The following is a 21081-nucleotide window of genomic DNA, read 5'->3' as shown; positions in this document are numbered from 1 at the left end:
GGCACCACAAGATCAGAGTCTACAGACTATTGCAATCACTGTCAACATTGCAGACTCCAGAATGGAGACTCCTTTTTGAAATAGATTAGAGCAACCACTAAAAGTAATTTACTACAATTGCTTGGAAAGCTCTCGGAAATAGAGATGCAACTCCTCTTGCTATGGAAGTGAACAATGGTTATCTCAGACTAACATTTTCTGTTTCATTTACTATTTTTTCATGTTTATTTTTGTCTTTATGTGTCTCTAAAACCTTTTCCACTCAGCAATAGATTGCTAGTGTGAAAAAGAACTGTCTGACTCTGCAATGACTGCACATGGTACTCTAATATCACTCTCAGCTGTAAGAGCATTCGAACGAGGTGTTTGCATCACGAAAAGCATGAACTTCACCTAGAAAATGCTATTAACATTAGATCACAACCCTCTTATGAAGACCAGACACTTGAGATAAAATCCTTTACTTTTTTACCTCTTACTCTTGCTCACCCTCCTTTGTAGCTGATAAAAGTGATAACTCATAGTTTGTGGGAAAACTTTAGAAACACTATGAGTAAAAGAAAATGCTACTTCCTAGAAAAAAAAAAAACACTTTACAGAAACTTAGGCAGAAGAATCTCACATAAAAATACTATTCTGGAGCTGACACCTTTTGCTCCTTTTTTAAAGACTTTTTAAAGGAGTCGCAGGATTTGGCTGAAGCATCTTAGATAAATAATAATGTCACCCCCTTTAGATGTTTGAGCAAAGCCTTTAGCTTCTGTTCCCTACAAAAAAAGCATTTCACAGGATTGCACTCTCCTCTGATGCACAGGAATGGGCGATGACAGCAAACTACATAAATACAACATCCTTCACAGGAGCCTCACAGGATGCCATTCAATTAATCACAATAAAATTAGTGTCATTGATTCAGAAAAGTTAAAAGCATCAGTCTACCTACTTATCCATCAGGCTGTAATCACCATTTTAAGCTGGCATTGGTACAGGAAATTAAAGAACATAAGAAACAGCTTTGTTTTAAGTAACATAGATTGGGAATGCCAGAGAGCTATAGCTGAGGGGCATAATCACAAAACGCTCTGGCTCAAGAGTTTGATCTCAACAAGCCAAGTAACCTGCTGATTCAGACTGCAGTGGCCAATACGCCTGTGCAATAAAAGAAGATTTTTAAACAACCACGTGCTGGATTGTGACATTCGGTTCCAAGTGCTGTGTATGTATTACTAGGTGTTAGCAATAAACAGCTGCTAATGTCAGCTATGACATCTGTAAGGTAAAGTCCACACTTTTATTTGATGTTGCTTGAAGAAGCACACTATACTTTGCTACACAGAATTGCATATAAAAGAAGAAAAATTGGAGAGAAAGGGAATCTCCCTGCCAAAAATAAACAAAACAAAACAACAACCAAAAAAACCACACCAAAACTCAAAAAAAAAAAAAGACTTGTAACCATATTGTGGCAAAGGATTTTTAGTGTTTCTGCTGAGGGCACAGCCTGAGGCCAAGAATTCAAAATAACAAGCTGAAAAGTTTATAGTTGACATATTTGACACATGGCTAATTCTAATGGAATGAAAAATATCCTTGCATGAATACAAGGGAATTTTAAAGCATGGAAATAACAGCTAGAAGGAGAGTGGGTACCCATGGCCTCCACAATATGCTGATGCTCACAGCTTTTGACCTGCTTCTTTGTGCTGAAGTCCTCAGCGTCACGGAGGAGAGGCCTGTGTCCCTCAGGACATAGGTCCCAGTGCTTTTCTCTGCACTTTCAATGTTTTCTTCCCCTCCCTTGGTTTGAAGGGAGGAAACAAGCAGTCAGACAGGGAGTCAAGGAATGCAGTAAAACCAAATACAGAACTTTAGGCTAATTTTTATTCTTATAAGATGAAACTGCCCCTTCTGAAACAGAGCAAGATTTTTAAACAAAGGATGGCCTGAGGATGACCAGAGAAAGACAGTGAGCCCAGCACCATCCTGGCCGTGTCTGGACACCATAGTTGATGGGGTTTGGTCTTCCTAAAGCTCATAGGTTGCTCTTCTTCTTCTGTTCTTTATTTTGCTGTATTAAAGCTCTTCACTGTTAAAGGGTCTGACTTATAGCTCTCCATTAATTACCATCTAAAGCATTGCTAGAACCAATACTTGGCTCACAGAGGCACATTTCACATTGGTGAGGCCTGACTGCAAGCCTCCAGCAGCTCTCACTCCAGAGGCCTGAGGGCTTGGAAAAAAACTGGATGGACAACTTTTAAAGCAAAAGGTCTAACAAGCTGAAAGAAGCATGATGCAAGAAAAGCCAAACAAATTCTGTGGGGAAAAAAATAAAAGAGCTCTGAATAAAGGACAACAAAAACCAAGCACTGAAACTAGAGGAGGAAATGGAAAGAGGCTCACATGAGCAGGCTTGTTTACAGGTTCACGGGTTGACCTGTGCAGAGCACTGGCTTGCACATGCAGACAAGTTTCAGATTCCCCTGCTGCCTGCATGTTCAGGCACATGGAAAATCCAGTTTTAGATTGAGATACCAACCCCTTGGTGCACACATGCAAACATGCAAGAGGAAAACTCCATCTGACCCAGTATGGCTTTTTTAAACTTCATGCAGCATCAAGTAAACAACTTCTCATGAGTCCTCAGGCAATCAGGGGACTGGACAATGGTTTTGCTGCTGACCTTATTGACCAGAATGTTGGCCAACTGTTTATCATCATAAACAAAATAATAGATTGCTCTTTAATGAAGAATGCAACCCATCAGCTCCTCTCATGTTGCTGATGAGTCTATTGCAGCTTTGGCTAAGAGGTAATGGCTACCCATCCTTAAGAACTGAGTGGATTTTGATTTAGTCCCTACTGCCACTATTTAACTAGGGACGTGATCTTCCAAATACACAATCTGATCCCTAGGAGTTGAGACTATTAATGTTGCCTCTAAAATCTGTATCTATACAATACAAAATGTTGCGCCCTATAGCCACTGCATCATCTTCCAACTGACTTACTTGCTTTTTTTGTGATTTCTACATGCATTGGAGAGGCTTTGTCACCATGAGCAAGCCACCTTCCTCTTAATGTCATTGTAACCAACACAGAGTGGAGAGAAAAGCTTATGCTGTTTGCATCGGAAATCTACTCAAACTCATTTAAGATATCCTGCACAGTCTGAAGGACTGTTATTGCTTATTAAACTAGGATGTAATTGGGTCATAGGCCCTAACAGTTTAAGCAATACAGTTCACTCTTTACAAAATACCATCACTTTGTTGGTAATTTAAAGTAGTCGTGTTTAGGAACAGAAGCCCTTTCCATACTCTACAGGTCTTTCCAACCTTTCCCACCACCCATCTGCCGCATTGGATTGAATCCGGTCAGCATTACAAGCACATCGGTCCATGAAGCGCATGCCTACGCTCCCAGGTAGCCCATTCCCTATGATGGGCCTGTTCTTGCACTCAGTTAAATATAAGCTCTGCCAGGGTGAGCCCCACCTGACAAAGCTCATCCTTTCAGAGGTGACTTTTGACTAGTTGTTTCCCCGGATCTTTCCCATTTCTGACCCTCCCTATCAACACAATATGTTCGACTACAAAGACAATGCCAGGTCTTCATCCCTTCTGGTTCATGGGCTGCACCTCTGCAATACCAGCCCTCTCAGCAAAGCAGTCTCTTCTCACCCTACTTGCCCAGCACCAAGCACAACGAAGCCTCCACTGAAGGCCTTTGAGTATTCATAAAAATGCTAATAAAATTGGTTTTGGTTCAGGAGGCTCAGAGCTGCAGCGCTCCTAATTGCCAGCAGCAGAACAAAAGCAATGATTCTGGGCAATATTCCCCGTGGCAGGTCTGCAATGTCCAGCACAGCTGGGGTTGTGTTGTGTGGCTCACCAGCTTTGCAGCGGGAAATAAGAACAGTGGGAGAGCACTCTGTCCAACTCACTCTTCTGGAGGGCACTTCATGCAGGTTGCTGCAAGCAGAGGACCAGCGAGAGCAGCAGATATACACGACGGCGGTGGGGAAAACAAGGGAGGTGTGTGACAGCGGCACCGCTCCTCCGTGCAGTGCGTGCTTCATCTCCAGCCTCCAAGAGTGTGATAAGCCTTTGCAAACAGCTTTAACCACCACATGGAGGAAGGAATGTTATGAAAGTGAAGGAATGTTATTACTGCAGCTGGGAGAGATCAAAGTGCTGCATCGCTACGCGCGCTGTGAGTACTGCTGACAGTGTGTTGGCTTGGAGTACTGAGCGTGGAAATGTTGCTCACCGTAGTACGAAAATAGGTATCTGGTCTGGTTTTGTATGCTGGCATTGATTACCTTAATAAAATGCCCCAAAATGCCACAGCAAAGATTTTTTTTTTTCTCTAGTGATGTTGTAGAAGGAGTCAGGATTCCCTTAAAGATTTTGCGGAGCGTTGTATCACTTCTATGTCCTCTACACACAATAAGCCTGGTGACAGCAGGATTTACAAAACTGTACAGAATCTTACCCCACTCTGTATATTACATTAATGTCCTTGTTAAGAAAAATCAAGGTCATAGTGAGGATAAAGGTAGCTAAAGTTTCTATAGCAACAGTTCCTAGGATGCAGTTGCCAAAGGTGCTTTCTTGTTACATCCTGAAGTAGCTTTGCTGGCTGCTTTTCCTTCCTGCTTACTAGTCTTTTTGGTAATATCAGTAGAGACACGATGCAAATGTACTTCCATTGTCAGTACGATCTTGTAGACTATTCCTGCCCACAAGCTGAATATACCGTTCATATCATGTGAGAAGGGAAAAAAAGAGAAATTAAGCAGTCTGACTTTGACCTTGAGATCTGAAGAGGATACAATAGACTTAAAACATGCACACTTTTCTGAAAGAGCTGGTTCCCTGTTGTAGATACGAGTGAAAAAAGTGAAAAGAACAAAGAGGTAAGTAGCTCTTTTTCTGCTTGTTTCATAGCATTTTTGCACGTTCATAGCATTTTTCCTGTTTGTGTTTCTTCTAATGCAAAAATTTCCTTGCTGTTGCTATTGCTCTTCCAAACCTTCAGGCTGAGAAGGAAGAAAAACAGCAGTAGGAAAATGTCCCGGTGAAATTATAACAGCATTGTATTTCAGCTTTAGAGCTGAAATATATCTTGCTTTTCCATGGACAGATAATTCCAAGCTGCTGCAGTCCCCTTAAGTCTGACAGGAAGCAAGACTCCACCGTATTGGGCATCTTATCAAAATGAATGGTTAATATTCAGCAATAAGGAGCATGTGGTAATTGTACTGGTGGCACAAGTCCGGTTGGTGCTGCATGATGCATAGTGCAGTGCACAAACTACTTGCTAAGAGATTCGTCCAGCAACTAGAGCAGGGAAATACCTGGAAGAGGGGCTGCTGGTGTTCAGTTGCATCTAAAAATAGGGACGAGGCCAAGTCATCCTGATATATGTGCTCATTCTGGTTATTTTGTATGGTGCTGGCCATGTGCCATCAACTGGGACAGGCATCAAGCACCCAGACTTGTCCACATTTTAATAGAAAAAAAGAAAGGGCCCAGCTATAGGCTATGCCTTTGGCAGTGTCACTCAAGAGTTCCCCATAAACACCTGCAGAAATATGGCAAGTTGGCCCTCAAGGACTGCTTTGACATGGTAGGCCAAAGTGCTGCTTGGTGGCAAGGGCCAACTCTACCACCTCCTCTGCCTAGAGCAAACTGTGATGATGGGTTTCATGATGGCTAGAGCAGCTTCCACCCTCCACTTCTGGCTAAGGTCTTCTAGGCATTTGGTTGTTGTACTGGACCTTGTCTCAGAACTTAAGCCAGGTGCCCAAAATTGCATGAGCTACAAAACCAGTAATTAAATGGCAGGACAGATTAATAGGGGAATTTGTGATCCCTTTGAAAAATCAGAGTGACAGAGCTTTCTCCATTTGTTTTAACCAAATCAAATCAAAGTAGGTGAAATGGCAAAAAGAATCAACTGGCATAAATCCCAGGGTAGCCATATCTAACAGAACAGCCAAATCTAACCCCAAAACTAAAACTAGAAATGTGAATACTGTAAATATCACACTCCATTTTTTTTTTTTTTTTTGTTAAAAGAGGCTTGCTGTCATCACAGCTTCCAGCGTCTGACCAATCTGTGACACGTCTCAGAGCAGAGGATTTTTCCATTAACGTAGTGCTCTGAATGTGCTTGTTGTGAAACACTAAGCACGTGTCACCAGCATTCACTTTGAGCCAAGGAACATCTTTGATCACAATCATTTGATTTTCTGTCTACTCCAAACATTACTTCTTGTTTCCACTGGACTCTTTGTTCCTTGTAAATACAAAGCAAATTCTACTTGTTACATCAGTACATCAAAGGGAAAAAAAATGCAGTTGGATAAACAAAATAAAAACAACACAAAATTTCTATTTCATTAAATGAAGAAAAATCAAATTTCAGGCATCCGGAAGAAAGTTTCTGAGAGATTACATGGGAAACCCCACAGACACGCTGCCCTTTGAGCAGCCAAAAACTGTGCCCTCTCCCCAACACTCATGTCATGTCTCATGCAATGTGATTTTCAAAGTATCTCCTCAAGGGTGCTTGAGCACACCTGAAAAGATAAATAAACATTTTTTTTTCTTCCATCTGCCAGGTAAAGTACTAGAGATGCATGTTATGTTTGCTGCTGCTGAGTGACATCCATCTATTCAAATCCCTTCTGAGCTAAAATCAATATTAGCTAGATCCATTACCTCCTGCTTTATTGGCAGTTTGGGTGCTTGTTCAGAAAACAGTCCCTCCTAGTAATGCAATAAAGCCCCCACCTTTGAGATAATTAGGTTGCCTGTGATGTAGCATCCACTGATGATCATTTCCCTGCTGATTTTGGCCTGGTGTTTCAGCTCAGGTTGCAGTCTCCATCACTAAACACTCTTACATCAGACCATCTGACTCTCCTCACCTAATAATTGTCATAGTAGATTTATTTAGATTTTTTTTTTTACTCTTCTATAATAACAGCAGCCAGCCAAACCTCAGAGTGTCATTAACTTGCTTTTAAAATGCACTAAAGTGGTTTTGTCAATTACCTTGAGATTTAATATCTCAGCCACAACACAAATATCCTCACTCTAACAGCAAATCCCTCCAGGAGTGCACACATGACACCACCCTTCCCAACCTTTCCTCTGAGACCTCAGTGTGCCCCAGAAGCTAATAAATCCAAGTTATTCCAGAGAAGGGACAGCAACAAGGTCCAAAAATGATAGGAACTTTCAGACTCTGCCTTGTCAGATGTCTCCTCTGCCTCACATGGTAATGGATTCCAAGCTGAGACCTTCTCACTCGTCATTAATTGCATCTCTAATAAATAGGGAACCAAAATCTGATGAACTCACTTACTCTTAACTGACCTGAGGCAGGGACTCAGCACAAGGTACAGCAGATGAGACAACACTTTCTAACCCTGAGATAAAAAACAGTAGGGGTATTTGTTCTCATTCTTAGGCATTTCAAATCAGTCCTTAACCTATGGTATGAAATATCTATCTAAGTTAGCGAGAAGCTGAAGAGAAAAGAGCTGATGAGCAAAAGGAAAATTGGTTCTCCTTAATGGCACAAAAACTCATGGCTTTGATGATGTGCTAAGGGCCTGGGGGTGACTTTTTCCTCATGGTGGTCTGGAAGTTCTTTCCTTGCTATCTTGGGCTGTGACTCTCTCCCAGGCCTAGAGGCTCCACAGGAGGTTTGCTGTAAGCACAACTTCCTGCTGACATGTCCATCTAGGGAAGGAAACAAGATTGGTTTTGCTAATATATCTTGCTGGAACCCAGTTCTTAAATCCATACATCCTTATGTCATTCGGACAGTTCTAGAGCAATGATGCTTCAGCCATGATTCACAAACTGTAGATAACATAATGAGCCCTTTTGACATTGCTCATGGCATTAGCAGCCTGCCTCCGCCACCATGCAGGTCATCAGGGAGAACAATGTATAATATTTCATGATGTGCAACATATTGTTGCCATGTTGAACATTTCTTGCTCAGTATTACTGTCAATAAGCTAGCAAAGGCTGAATTCCACTGCCATAGGTAGACTGCCAAATCCTGGGATCCCCAGGAAATATCCCAGTAGGCTTGGAGTCCAGCCTGAGCCTGGATAAATGCAATGTATTACAATCAACAAAGCACTTAATTAATGAATGCTGACATTGTACCTTCCTTGGAACAAACAAAGAGGAAAGCATGGCCCTCTGCCCAAGGAGCTTACAGTCTAAATTAGACTGGCAATAGAGATCAGACATGCAAGACATGCAGAGGGAAGGCTGACACTTCAGTTTATCCTTTGTTTTGTGTAAATACAGATATAGACAGTGGCAGCAGAAAGCAAAGCTTCTCTCTCTGGCACCCCATGGCTTTTCTCCCAGTCCTGACCACAAGCAAGTCTATATTCTTTTCTTACTTTCATCTGTCTGCTATGTCCTTGTGCGTGCATACTTGTTTTCACATTAAGTTCTTCCTGATTTAATCCCTAACTTTTTCATTCACTTTCATTTAATTCTACCACTTGAAAGTATCGTCGTCTGAAATGAGATCATTTTGTCTTCCTCCCTAACCTGACACACGGCCTTCCCTCCACCCCTTTGGTTCAGACATGTTCTCATGTTTAGATCAAAAGCTCATCCATCCCAGTAGTCTAAGATTTCGTTTCATCCTTCTCCTACAACTTCTGCCATCCAATAATCTCTGCATGGATTATAACCTCCTCTGGCCCACAGGAGACTCCATCTATCCCACCCCAGCTCATGTCTTCATTTTCCCTCAGGGTCTCACGAACCTACAAGATCTCATTGCTTACCCCAGACAACATTCTTAGAGCCTGAGGTCCACATGCAGAAGGAGCAGGCTGTATCTACAGGTGGCAACGACATGCAGGAAGTCCTTTACGTAGAGCAAATTATTATAGTACAGGAATTATTCTGGGTCTTTACTGCATATACTCTGAGAAAAGGAGACACATTCTAACTGAATTATGCACAAATGTTTATGCACCTTCCCCTTGAAAGGCATGTACATTTGGAGACTAATGAGAAACTTGTGTTTGCTAATTTGTTCATCTTCCTGTTGAATTCATCAACAATCCAGATCCTCGTAGCTTTTTTCTTTCCTTTTATCTTCAATTTCCTTTAAAATACTCTCCACTTAGCCAAAGTATTACTTAGTCTTCACTGCTTTTAAGGAGAAAATCAAATGCATTGAATAAAGAGTTGTAATAGCACCCCTAAAGATTTTAGACCTGAATAAGTGACACACACACTTCTCTTCCCTGCTGTTCAGAAAATCATTTTACTATGCATAATATTGTCATTATCTTTTCTCTTATTACTACTGACACTGGTAAGTGGAAATGTCTACTTTGTGCTGCTGAGAAGTGGACAGAAGTGAAAGAAAATGTGGCAAAAATAAAACAGAAGTGAAGATATTTATAAAGCACTTACCCAGCATCAGTGCTATTGCCGCAGAGTAACACATCTTCTGTACCATTTTTTATGAAGTAGTTCACTGAAATGGAAATGAAGAAACTACTTTTAACAAGTACTTTCCCAAAATTTTAGCATTCACAAATATTATCCACCAAACAGCATATCCAGTAGGAATAGTAATTGAGAGATCTGATGAATTCAATGCTTTTGCCTTGCTTTGTTTACTATAACTTTTATCAGTTGTAAACAGCTTTTAAAAATATATTTTTCTTTTTTACGTAGCTCTCTTTTGTGTTCAAAAACACCTTATTAGATGCAGCATTGTAGGTATGAAGGAAACATCGTATAGGCTTGTTCTAGCTACTGTAAATGAGAATGATAATATGCATAGCAATGCCTAGTGAAACTAATACATTGATTTGACCATAATTTTTAGACTCTAAAAGATGAGATATATGTTAATTGAAGTTTATGAAAAAAATTCTTGACTTGTAGATTAAAAATGTAACTCCCTATAAAATAAAAGGTAATATTAAAAATTCCCATTCCCCCTGTATTAGTGGTTCTGTTCAGCATAGGAAACAGACAGTAAAAACATCACCCTTTAAAGATCAAACAAACAAGGAAGTATTCATAAATACAAATATTTATCTATGTAGCCTTCCATAATGCCAATGAAGAGAGACAGACACTTCTCGAGGGAGACTGAGAGCAGTAAGCTAAATTTAAGTGCTTTGGATCATTCCCTGGTTGACTATCAATGAGGCTTAAGAAAATTAGCATCCCAAGGCTAATGAGAGCCTTTGTGTACATACTCCCTCTCCTATCCCCCAGAAAACAGAGAAGTCTAAAATTCAGAGAAACGGAACAGGACCCAATCTTCTTAAAAAGATTATCAAATACAGTTTAAAAGAGAACATCTTAAGAAAGCATTCTAAGGAGTATCTCTAAAACCTGAAGGATACCAAAAAAAAAGAGAGGATAAAAGCATTGATTTAGAAACATAACAAATGTAATACAGGCCAGAAGATTCCTGACAGAAGGTAGATAATACTGGTGTGCTTTATTGAAGCAGGACATGATGCCCTGTTGACACAGGATGCGATGGTGACAGCTTTACACAGCATGTATTTGGGAGCTGAGAGGCCTCTGCAGATGATGCTCAAAGGAGGTTCTCCATTCCAGGCTAACCCTATGTTGTGAAATGCTTTAAAAAATCACAAGTGACAGCTTATCCAGGCAGGCTATGCAAAGAATGCTCAGTGGCTCAAGCCATCGAACAGATGTGCTGTGGCTTTCTGAGTAAGCTGCGAGCAGTGGAAAAGCCCTGCCCTGATGCATGCCAAGAGGGAATTACTGTCCATGAGCTCTGTGGTTATGAGGGCATGTGATAGTGTTCACAAGTCATCACAGTATATACCCTGCTTAGACTGTATGCTTTTCCACTTCATCTTACCTGTGGTCTTTCTATCTAAACATCTTGATTGACAGTAACATAAAGGTATTCGATACAGTTAAAGATCTCTGAACCATCTCCATAGGGAGAAAGAGTTTGAGGAGTTGCATCTGCTATCACTCCTTAGTTCTGCTGGAGAAAGACTTCTGCTCTTCTCAGGACAGATAGTGTCTTATTTGGGATATGTACAGCTAGTGATACAAACCCAACAGCCTCTTGGATAAGAAGAAAGTATGACACAACCTTGCCATAGACAACAGACTGCAGTGGTTTTATACCTTGTAGAGATGCTATCGCTACATGGAATATCTTGATCTCTGCAAACAAACACCACTCCCTGAGAACTGCAACTTTGCATACATTAAATGTTAAGACCAGGAGGACCATAGACAATCCAAGCAGATTTGCCCCACAGCAAGATTTAAAATTTTTACCCAGTATCTCCTGAGGAACATCATGGCTTCTGGTTTGAACAACGGCATTCTTCTACACAAGGAGCTTAAGTCTGATTTAAAGCTGAATCCTTGAATCATCACACCTCTAGTTATGATTTCTGTGGCTTTTTTCTGTGGCTTCTGTCTTTTTGTCTTATTATTCTGCTTCAAAAGTCCCTAAGTGATGCTGTACAATGATGTACACTATGTGTTGACCTCTTTCTTCTAGGTGTGACTGCAACCCTCGAGTATAGAGCCAACCCACTGAAGACTGAACCAATAACTCAAGATCAGCTGAACCAGGAGATGAGCATGGTGTCAAAGGACAGGAGTAAGGAAGGAGGGGAGATATGTGTGCAAGCAAGAAACAGTATTGTGGGTGAGCTTTCATATCTCAAGAATACACAAAACTCTGTCATCTGCTGCTAACTTCAACATTTACATTTCTAAAACAAGCAGTGTAGTAGATGCCAAAGAGCTCTGTGAAAGGCATGCTGAGGAATCAGTGCTTGAATGCTGCTGAGAGAGAATATCTATGCCATGAAGTCTGCAACTGCATAATGAAGTCTGCAGTGACCATGCCAAGACGCAGTCTGAAGAAGAGCTAATTACTGATTCCCTACTGATAAATGAAAGAGGGATTGAAGAGAAAAAATGCAGTATTTTCAAAAATACTCACAACAATTCATTTGTCATTCAAAGCAAGTCGGTTTGGACTTCTATCAGATGTGCAAAAGAATCAGAGGTATTTAAGAAGCAGCCACAGCTCTTGATTTTAGGGAAATCTACCTTTGTACCATGTTAATTCACAGCCTCTGCTTCCTACAAGTTTACTCTAACATGAACAGACAGCATAAAACTCTTTTTTTTTCTTTTTCATTTACAGTAAGAGTTTAGCTCTGAAGCACAGACTGCTCAAATCAATAAATACCTTATTAAAAAAAAAAAACACCCAATGACTTCTAATTGTCTTGGCTTGATTTTTTTTTTCAATTAAAAGCTTCTGCTTGTTCATTAGGAATAGTAGGAAACAAAACAGGAAAAGGAGAGGGAGAGAGGAGAGAAAATACAAAACAGAAAACATCTTGACTAGATTTCTCTTTTCAATGTTTTAAGTAAAATCACGCCAAAATAATGAAGTTTTCGTGCATGTATATGTATACATAATCTTTACACAACAGGAGTTTTTTTTTGAGGTTAAAGTTTGATATATTTCCACCTGCTTTTTGATGTCAAAGTTATGTTGTATAAGATGCCTTTTAGGGACGCTACTGTAGGAATTTATAGATCAAGATATGATACTGATCATATTAAAATAAAATAAAAATGCTCGGAATTACACTGGCTTCATATCAATTTCTGGTTGGTCATATATTATTTACTCCACTGATGCCAGATAAACCTATCTATTTTTCAGTAATATGAAACATTTTCTGGCAGTACTCAGCAGTCAAAAACTCAACAGAAATATATTTTCCAATAACCAGATGCTATCTTTTCCAAAACATATGTACATTTTTATCATGTCTGAGCCCTACAAAAACATACTAAGACTCCATATCCCCACAGCTCCTGACTTAGTATTACCTTTTTCAGTCTGGTTCTGTTGCCCATAAATACATCCATTTTGCATCTAAATGTCACTTACCTCTTCCTTGGCATTGATGTTATCTAACATGAAAACAACTGCAGCATCAGAGTTAGCACTAATGAATTCCCTTAATTGTTTGGGGGGAAATAGTTAATACAAGTATTAGTCATCACTCGTTATACCTACATTATTATTTGGCAGAGCCACTGCTGCTGTTTATTGTTTTCTTTAGATGCAATAGGGAGCCCAGACAGCAAAACATGAGGCAGGGGAACGTCTGCTCTTCCCCTTCACCAGCAAAGGGACCAAGCAATAATGGCCACTAATGCATCTCTCAGTTACATTATTTTAGAGTGATTCAGTTGGATCATGCTTTACTGGGCTGGCACTGGCATAAATGCACTGGCATAAATGAGACTGAGAATTTCAAGAATCTCAGTGTCCCCTTACTCCCAAGTGCTCTAGTCTGAACGTCTAAATTTTACCCCCTAATAACTCTAATTTGTCTCATTTCATCAGACTCCTGGATTCCCAGGGACACCAAGAAACTTGGTAGCAGCCCTAGTATAACCATGCCAATTAGAGGTACACTTGCAATAGGGCTAGGAGAATAAGTATACAAGACTTTTCCTTCCATGTGGCACCATCAGTTGCTTTTTTCTACACTTTTTCTAAAGTACCAGTATTTTTCAAGTTTCTTCACTGTTCCCTTCCATGTATATGTGGCATGCAATGCACAGGATAAGGTAACTAGCCAAGTTCTAGTAGCTGTCTGAGCAAATATTCAAACACCTCCACCTGCCAAGCTTTTTAGTTTGTTTGCTACTCAAAAAAAAGAATCCAGAAAATAGGATAGTTTATGGCATATATTATAGCATAATTAAAAATAAGCTCCAGGTTATACTTTCTAGAGCCACATTACCCCACCAAACAGAGAGCCATTTGTTCATACAGCTGCAGGATAGAAAGTCCTATCATTTCTATCTGAAGTAAAGTTTTATGTTTCCCAGTTCAGAAAAATGAAAATGGTTAGTGCCAATTTATAATGTATAGTTCCTGGGTCCAGCTTCTGTTCTTCACTATAAGACTCAGTTTAAATAATATTTTGATTCATCTGGCAATTTTTTCAATTCATTCTGATTTGAAAAATATATATATTAGCACAGTTGTTGCATAATGAGCAGCATTCACATATCATTAGTCACTGCCCAGAGCAGAGTCCTCTGGCTGACATTATAACAAAAATTTCAGAGAGGTGCCTGTTATCTTGGACTATTTGTTCCAGCCACACGGGTGCATGCTGGCTGAGAGACTTTCTCCTTGCACTACTACTGGCACAGAGCACTGGCAGTCAACAAATGTCCATATTCCACATTGAAAATGCAATTCAGACAGCCCCATGCTCTTAGAGTTGTGATATGTCACACAGAAGCAAAATAGATAGCACCCCCCTCCTTGCTCTTTCGCCCACCGGCGCAAACACACAGCACCTCCTGGTAATCCGTAATAATTAAAATGAATCCTTACTGCACTTGCTGTGCACACTGTGTCACACGCAGTGAAATCTCTAATAAACGAAATTGAGTTTGAAGATGAAAAACATGACTCTCACAAAAGCGATGGAACATGCTGTAATAAGGGTACTATTAGGAAAGAATGCTTGGGAATAAATGGCACTGCCAGTCAGTTCTTTCTTGCTAAAAGGGGTTACAAATAATTATAATAATCAGTTATTCTCCTGTTGCTCACCATCTGACAGGAGATGTGCCTCTCCTCTTCCCTGGCATTTGCTGATGTCTTAGCTTCTGCCTGGTGCTGCTTGCTCTGGGGTTCCCTGCTCTTCCCTATAGTTTCTCATCCCGGTGTCTCCTTCCATTCCATTCCTCTCCCCTCCAGCCATCTCCTTCCATTCCGACTCCTGCCACTTAACCTTTGCAACTGGCTCGAGTGACATTTTCCCAACTTCGCAAAGGAAGGGACACGAAGAGCTAATCACAAGAACACAAGCCAGGTGGCAGAGTCCAAGCAGTTGACTTCTTCTGAAGGTCTCATATAAAATGTGAGCTTATACAGGACTTTATGGCAACTATGGAGCCCTGAATTCAGGGACTCCTCCGGACAAGAGGCAGCCCGCACGAGATGCAGATATGGTATGGGAGGTCCTAGGAAAATACACAACAAGTTCCTGGTGGGAACTGGTCTCCTGCTCAAGTTGGTCACCTCCCGTCATGGCAGTAGCACTGCTGTGATGTAATTTTCATACATGATTGAAAATCATCTGACCCTTTTTGATGACTTAGGTTGTCCCTTCTTTTAGAAAAAGAGAGTAAAAAAATGCCAAATCAAGCCTTCTGCTATAAATCACTTCAGCTCACTAGTACAAAGCTAAAAGCCTCAAAGATCCTCAGTATCTAGCAAATCCTGCCAGAAAGGGCCAAGGGAAGGAAATATATGTCAGGAGCATCTGGAGCTGAAGGCCATAGAGGAAACAGGGAATTTGGATGCTCCACCAGGGCCGTCACACTGGGCTGGGGACCGTGCCGAGACCACTGAGCCTCAAGATGCCTCCTATTATGTTATGGCAGCCCACATCTCCATGGCAGAGAAGATGAGACAGAATGACCAGCAATAAATATGCATTCTGGCTTTTAACAATTTTCCAATAATTGCATTCCACATCTCTGTTGTTGACCAGTCACGCAGACCTATACTTTAAGAACTATGGGCTGTATAACACATAGCTAAAAGCATATTCAGTGGCACTTGTTTAGACATATGCTTCACATCAATAGCAGCAAAAATGATTAAGTGCGCTCTCTGGAAATTTTGCAGAAGGTTTCCTTTGATAGGTTTCACACAATGAAATTCAAATAAGAAGCTGCAACGAGGGTTGAATGCATTTATGATCACTGACAGATGCTTAAATCCACCAGAAAAGAGAATACTCTAGCTTATACTATGGTAAGAAGAAAACAAATTAATTGGATCAAAAACTGACTGAGAGATAGAACACAAAGGTTAAGGATGAAAAGTCAATGTGAAATATCTAGAATATAGAGTACTGTGTCTGTATGAGTTTATTACATTTGTAAGTGCACAGAAAGAGAAAGTGAGCAGAGAGTTGACAAAAATCTATTGATATTACATTATTTTCTAGGTAAATCGAGTCCAAGGCTATGACTGAATGAGGAACATTAGAGAGGCCTATCCTTTCAAAGAAAATGAGCAGTGAGAGGCAGAATGGAATATTCTGTTGTAAAAAAATGAGAGGAGAAAATCTGAACCACCTTCTCAGGTTCTAAATTTCCCTTCTCAGTTCAGGCAAGACATAGGGATGTTTTTATGGACTCTCAGCCAACATTTCCACTGTGAGACTGTGATTGAACAAAACTGTAATACTGAGATGCATGAGGAACTGGATGCAGGACAATGCAGGAAGAAGATGCACAAGTCTATAAAACAGTAGTTTGTCACACCTGGATGATAGTACAAAGAACTGTTTTTAATAGGGTAACTGCAGGATCAGAGTATTTTGAGAAGTGGGTAAGGAGAACAGTGAGGAAACTTCATATGAAGAGCGATTGAAAAAATTGAGATATTTTATCTTAGAAAAGAGGTGACTACCAGAGTCAAAAATGGCATGCATTCTGAAAGATGAGAACAAGGAGCTTTGGGTGCTCCTGGATACACAATGTGATAAAAATGTTTTTTGCCCCCAGAAAAAAAAAAAAAAAAGAAAAAGAAAAGAAAAAAAATGCAGAACTAAAGATAAAGGAAATATTTTTTTTCCACTGCAGTTGTAATTTCAACTTCTGTGGTTTCTGCCACAGGCTCTCCCTTTGGCCAGAACATTCAAAGACAGATTTGTTGCTTATGTAGATAAGGATATCCAGAGATATAATAGTTAAGCTAATAAAAATTTAGAAAAGTATCTCCTTCAAGCTGTACTACTTTCTTACGGAGAGTGTGGTGCCTCTCTATGCCTCAGACATCTTAGGTCAGATTGAGCCTGGCAATTCCCATACTTCCTCATCACCTCAGTTGGGCAAATTCAGTGTTGATGAAAAGTATGAATTTTACAATAAAGGAGAAAATAGTTCTTTATTTAATCCTCAAAACTACTGCAATAAGGAAAAGCAGTTTCCAAGCAGTTTCCTGCCAGTGGGCTGACCGCGCAGCTGGATGGGCTGCGGAGTTCAGAGCAGGAGCTAGTTTGGTTTCCAAGGCTGGTTATTGCTGAGCTTGGAGACTGCAGAAATCCATGGAGAGGTTTTGAAGAGCATGGACCAGTCCTTTTCAAATGCCCCTTTCAACCACATAGTACGAGTCAAGTGTTTTATTACTTTGGTGGTTTATGAACAGTTTGAAGGTGCAAAAAAACAAGGATGATCAGGGGCCTGGAACATCTGCCCTGTGAGGAGAGGATGAGGGAGCTGGGCCTGTTCAGCCTGGAGAAGAGAAGGCTGAGAGGGGATCTGAGCAGTGTCTAGAAGTACCTCAAGGGAGGGAGTGAGGAGGATGGAGCTGGCCTCTTTTCAGTGGTAGCCACCGACAGAACTAGAGGTAATGGCCACAAACTGAAACACCAAAAGTTCCACAGGAACTTAAGGAAAAATTTCTTAACAGTGAGGGTGACAGAGCACTGGAACAGGCTGCCCCGAGAGGTTGTGGAGTCTCCTTCTCTGGAGATCTTCCAAACCCACTTGGACGCAGTCCTGTGCCATGTGCTCTAGGTGACCCTGCGTGTGCAGGGGGGTTGGAGTAGATGACCTCTAGAAGTCCCTTCCAACCTTAAGCATTCTGTGATTCTATGAAAAAAACTGGAAATTTAGTTTTATTCCGCTATGGCAGATCTTTCCTCAAGCAGGCTTCTCTTCCCTGAGTGAGCAGCGATAAGAGTTAAAGAAAAACATCTAGAGGATATGGTCTTCTGTTTTACAAGATGTCTGAAGATTAGGAACTTGCTCTTCCACCATAAGCGTAAAAAAATATATTGAATGGTGGGGAATTATTGTATTGGATACAACGGTACCAATCCCTATGTTTCTCTGATCTTTGCACTGTTTCCATTTTGCCTTTCTTTTTCTATGTGGCTTAAAATATTAAAGCACACAGGTAGAGTACCCATGTTAATAACACATCACAGCATTAACATTTGAGCATTTATGAAGCTATTTAGCAAAAGATCACTGCACCCTAACAAAGCCACAGTATTTACAATTAGCTGTGGAGTATCATGAATAGATTCCACACTGATAAGCACAGCCTGGAAGTCTGGAGAGGTTATTTGTCTTAATCATTAGTTCAAATACAACCATACATAATAAAACACCTATTCCAGTCTCAACATGATTTATCGCTTCCCTCTTTCCTCCCACCTCCATAATTACTCATCAAAAACTCACTGTCTTCTATTACCACCTCAAACACTTCATCGCTCCCCAGTCTTGCTATATTTATTATCTGACTTACACATCACTTTTTCCAATTTAGCCCCATGGTCAAACAGTTCTAGATGATCTGTTCATACAGCTCCATTTCAATGGTGTGAAACAAAAAATGAAGCATTTTTTTTTAAGACACAGCTGATAATGAGTCTCAGGATATAAGTATGCGCAATATATATTTACATATATGCATTTTATATATATTTATATATACACATATACAAATATATAGTTTTATACATACACGTACCTCTATATGTCTCACAACACTCATGCCTATTCATTTCAATATTTCTCTACATCTAGGACTTCTAGACATCAGGCTGGCTAATGATCTGGTGCTGGCTCCTGCTTTACCAGCTCTGAGCAGCCTTGGTTGCCCAGGTGAGATTTTTGGGGGCTGCCTAATCTAAGAGGTATAAAATGAAACAGCTCCTCTAGAAGGAACTTAAAAGGTTCCTTCTCCAAATCACTTCTATTGCACTGTTGGATGTAATTGTAGGCTGTAAAGATTGTGCACCTAGGGGAGCTAGGACCCCTGAGGCCTAAAGTTAACATATTTATACACATTTCTAAATAGAGAACCTGAAGCAACAATATCAACCATCCTGGTCTAACTAAAGATGGAAGTGCAGATGATATATTAAACTTTATTTGGATTTTTTAATTAACCTTTTGTTTCAGACCTTGGGCAACTACATAGGCTTCTAAAGAGGAGGAATTGCTGCCATGAAACAAATACTAGAATGTAATCTGGAAAAACAAGTAAGACACAAGTAAGACATTTGCAAAGCTCTCTGTTGAGTTATAAAAATGGCAGTTAACTCTCCCCAATAAACAACAGGTAACTCCTTAATATTCTAGCTTTTATTTCAACATTTTGAACAGGATTGTCTAAAAGAAATCACAGATCTTTCATTTCACCTTCCAAGATCCTGATTTTGAGAAAAATAATAAATAGCACTGTTTAAAAATGAGACACTATTTAAACTCAAATCTCTACATACTGACTAGTCAATAATCCCTTTTACTAATGGCATACATAAATTATACTAAAGATTCTACAATCATCAGCCATGTGAATCAACTACATTTGGTCCATTGGTACATCTTTTTCTCTCTCTAAATTAGTGATAGGTCTGCCATCATATACTTTTTAATCTGCTCTGACTCCCACATTCATAAAGCTTCACTTCATCAGCTATATGTTTTATTTAGGCACCACAACCTTTTCCTAGGATGGTCTTTTAAGTATACTATTTGCAGCTTCTTTCCTAGAAATCTTTATAAGTATTGGAACTATGCTCGTACTTTTTCAGTTACCTGGTATTTCTAGACTATTAGAGAGTTCCCAAAAGTATCTTAACAATTTGGCCAGATAATGCTGTGAATGTAAACCATCACTATTTTGTACTCTTTTATTACAAAGAACCAGTCATTTAAATTAATGGAAAGAAATGGGAAAAAAAAAAACCCTGTTTACTCTGGAATAAACTTGCCGGTCAAAAGGCAGATTTTTAACCTGCATCTCTACTGCAAGATGAGAAGACACTAAGCAGGTTTTCTACCTTACCACGGCAGCTGTGGCCAGTAGCTAAGCTAAGAAACCAAAGGCACCTGCAGTAGCTCAGATGAAGCTGCTGTCACCAAATTAAGCTACTAAAGGAGATACAGAGGAAATCTTCTTGCCAGTCAGGCCAGGACTATTCAGTGTTACTGCTGTTTACTGTATAAACAACTTGACTTAGTAAGCGATGAACTTAAATGGAAGAGGTTCCTCAGTCTGTTTTTCGCACTGAATTCCAGACACGTGGCTTCTGCATCTTGCTTAGCCAAGTTGCTTGGCATTTCCTCCAAGTGCAGGAGTCATTAAAACAACCGAAGGAGTGAGAAGCATTGAATAAAATAGGTAGGAAATCTTTAGTTTGTATGAGACTTAGATCTTTCTTTGGCAGTCCTACAGAAGGAAAGACCATCAGAGTAAATGAGCTCGTCCAGGAGCATCTGATGTGCAAAGAAGCACAATATGACAACAAGAAATATACAGCAAGTCCTGCACGGGTTCCAGACTTTGCTAGAGTAGACTCCAGACCCTGGGAAGCTGAGAATAACTATACAATCTAGGGACAGGCAAGGAATGCAACATCAGAGGTGTTTTGGTGTTTGTTTTTTCTTTTTTTTTTTTGATTTTCTTTTTTCCTCTACCTTTTAGTATCTATCAGTACTGATTTGAGTCCAAAGACCATGAATTATGAGCCTAGATCAGGAAAGCAAAACCTTATCTACATCTCAAGTATTCTCCCAGCACCATGCGCATTAGTTGCAGATGAGGTCTCTGGGTGGGCAGAAAAAGGAGGGAGTCCTGCTGTCTACCACTGCTCCAGACAAGAGTAGGGCCCACAGTTATGGGCACTGGACTTGGAAAGCTCTGTTAGGCACTTCTGTCTATTACCCTTTGCTTAGGACCTGAACAGAATGTGCATTTTCTTATGGCAAAGGTTTTAAGAGCTACTTATGACTGCAGGGGGAAAGGGAGGAATTCCCTTTAGCAGACATTTCCTCAAAAGTGAACCAAAAAATCAGGTGTTACCACAGGACTTTGGGTCATCCTAATGAGCCAAAACAGACCTTTTTTTCCCCTTCTGTAAAATCAAGACAAGGGGGTTGGGAAGGCGGATGAGACAAGTTT

The 21081-nt window shown here is 40.2% G+C and overlaps 1 protein-coding gene across 3 annotated transcripts in view; it reads right to left on the bottom strand.

Moving 5' to 3' along the window:
* LOC104578150 (sodium channel protein type 5 subunit alpha) overlaps nt 1-21081 on the bottom strand; it is a 160270-nt gene that overhangs the window by 112114 nt on the left and 27075 nt on the right. For all 3 annotated transcript variants that reach the window (XM_088534772.1, XM_088534773.1, XM_088534771.1), the window contains exon 7: nt 9480-9543. In XM_088534772.1, the coding sequence (XP_088390898.1) occupies nt 9480-9543 (64 nt within the window). The remainder of the gene's footprint in view (nt 1-9479; nt 9544-21081) is intronic.

This window comes from Tinamus guttatus, unplaced genomic scaffold (assembly GCF_059628265.1).
Source record: "Tinamus guttatus ecotype Peru unplaced genomic scaffold, ASM5962826v1 Tinamus_guttatus_pri_ptg000599l, whole genome shotgun sequence".
NCBI lineage: Eukaryota > Metazoa > Chordata > Aves > Tinamiformes > Tinamidae > Tinamus > Tinamus guttatus.
This window is presented reverse-complemented; position numbering and strand designations above follow the sequence as displayed.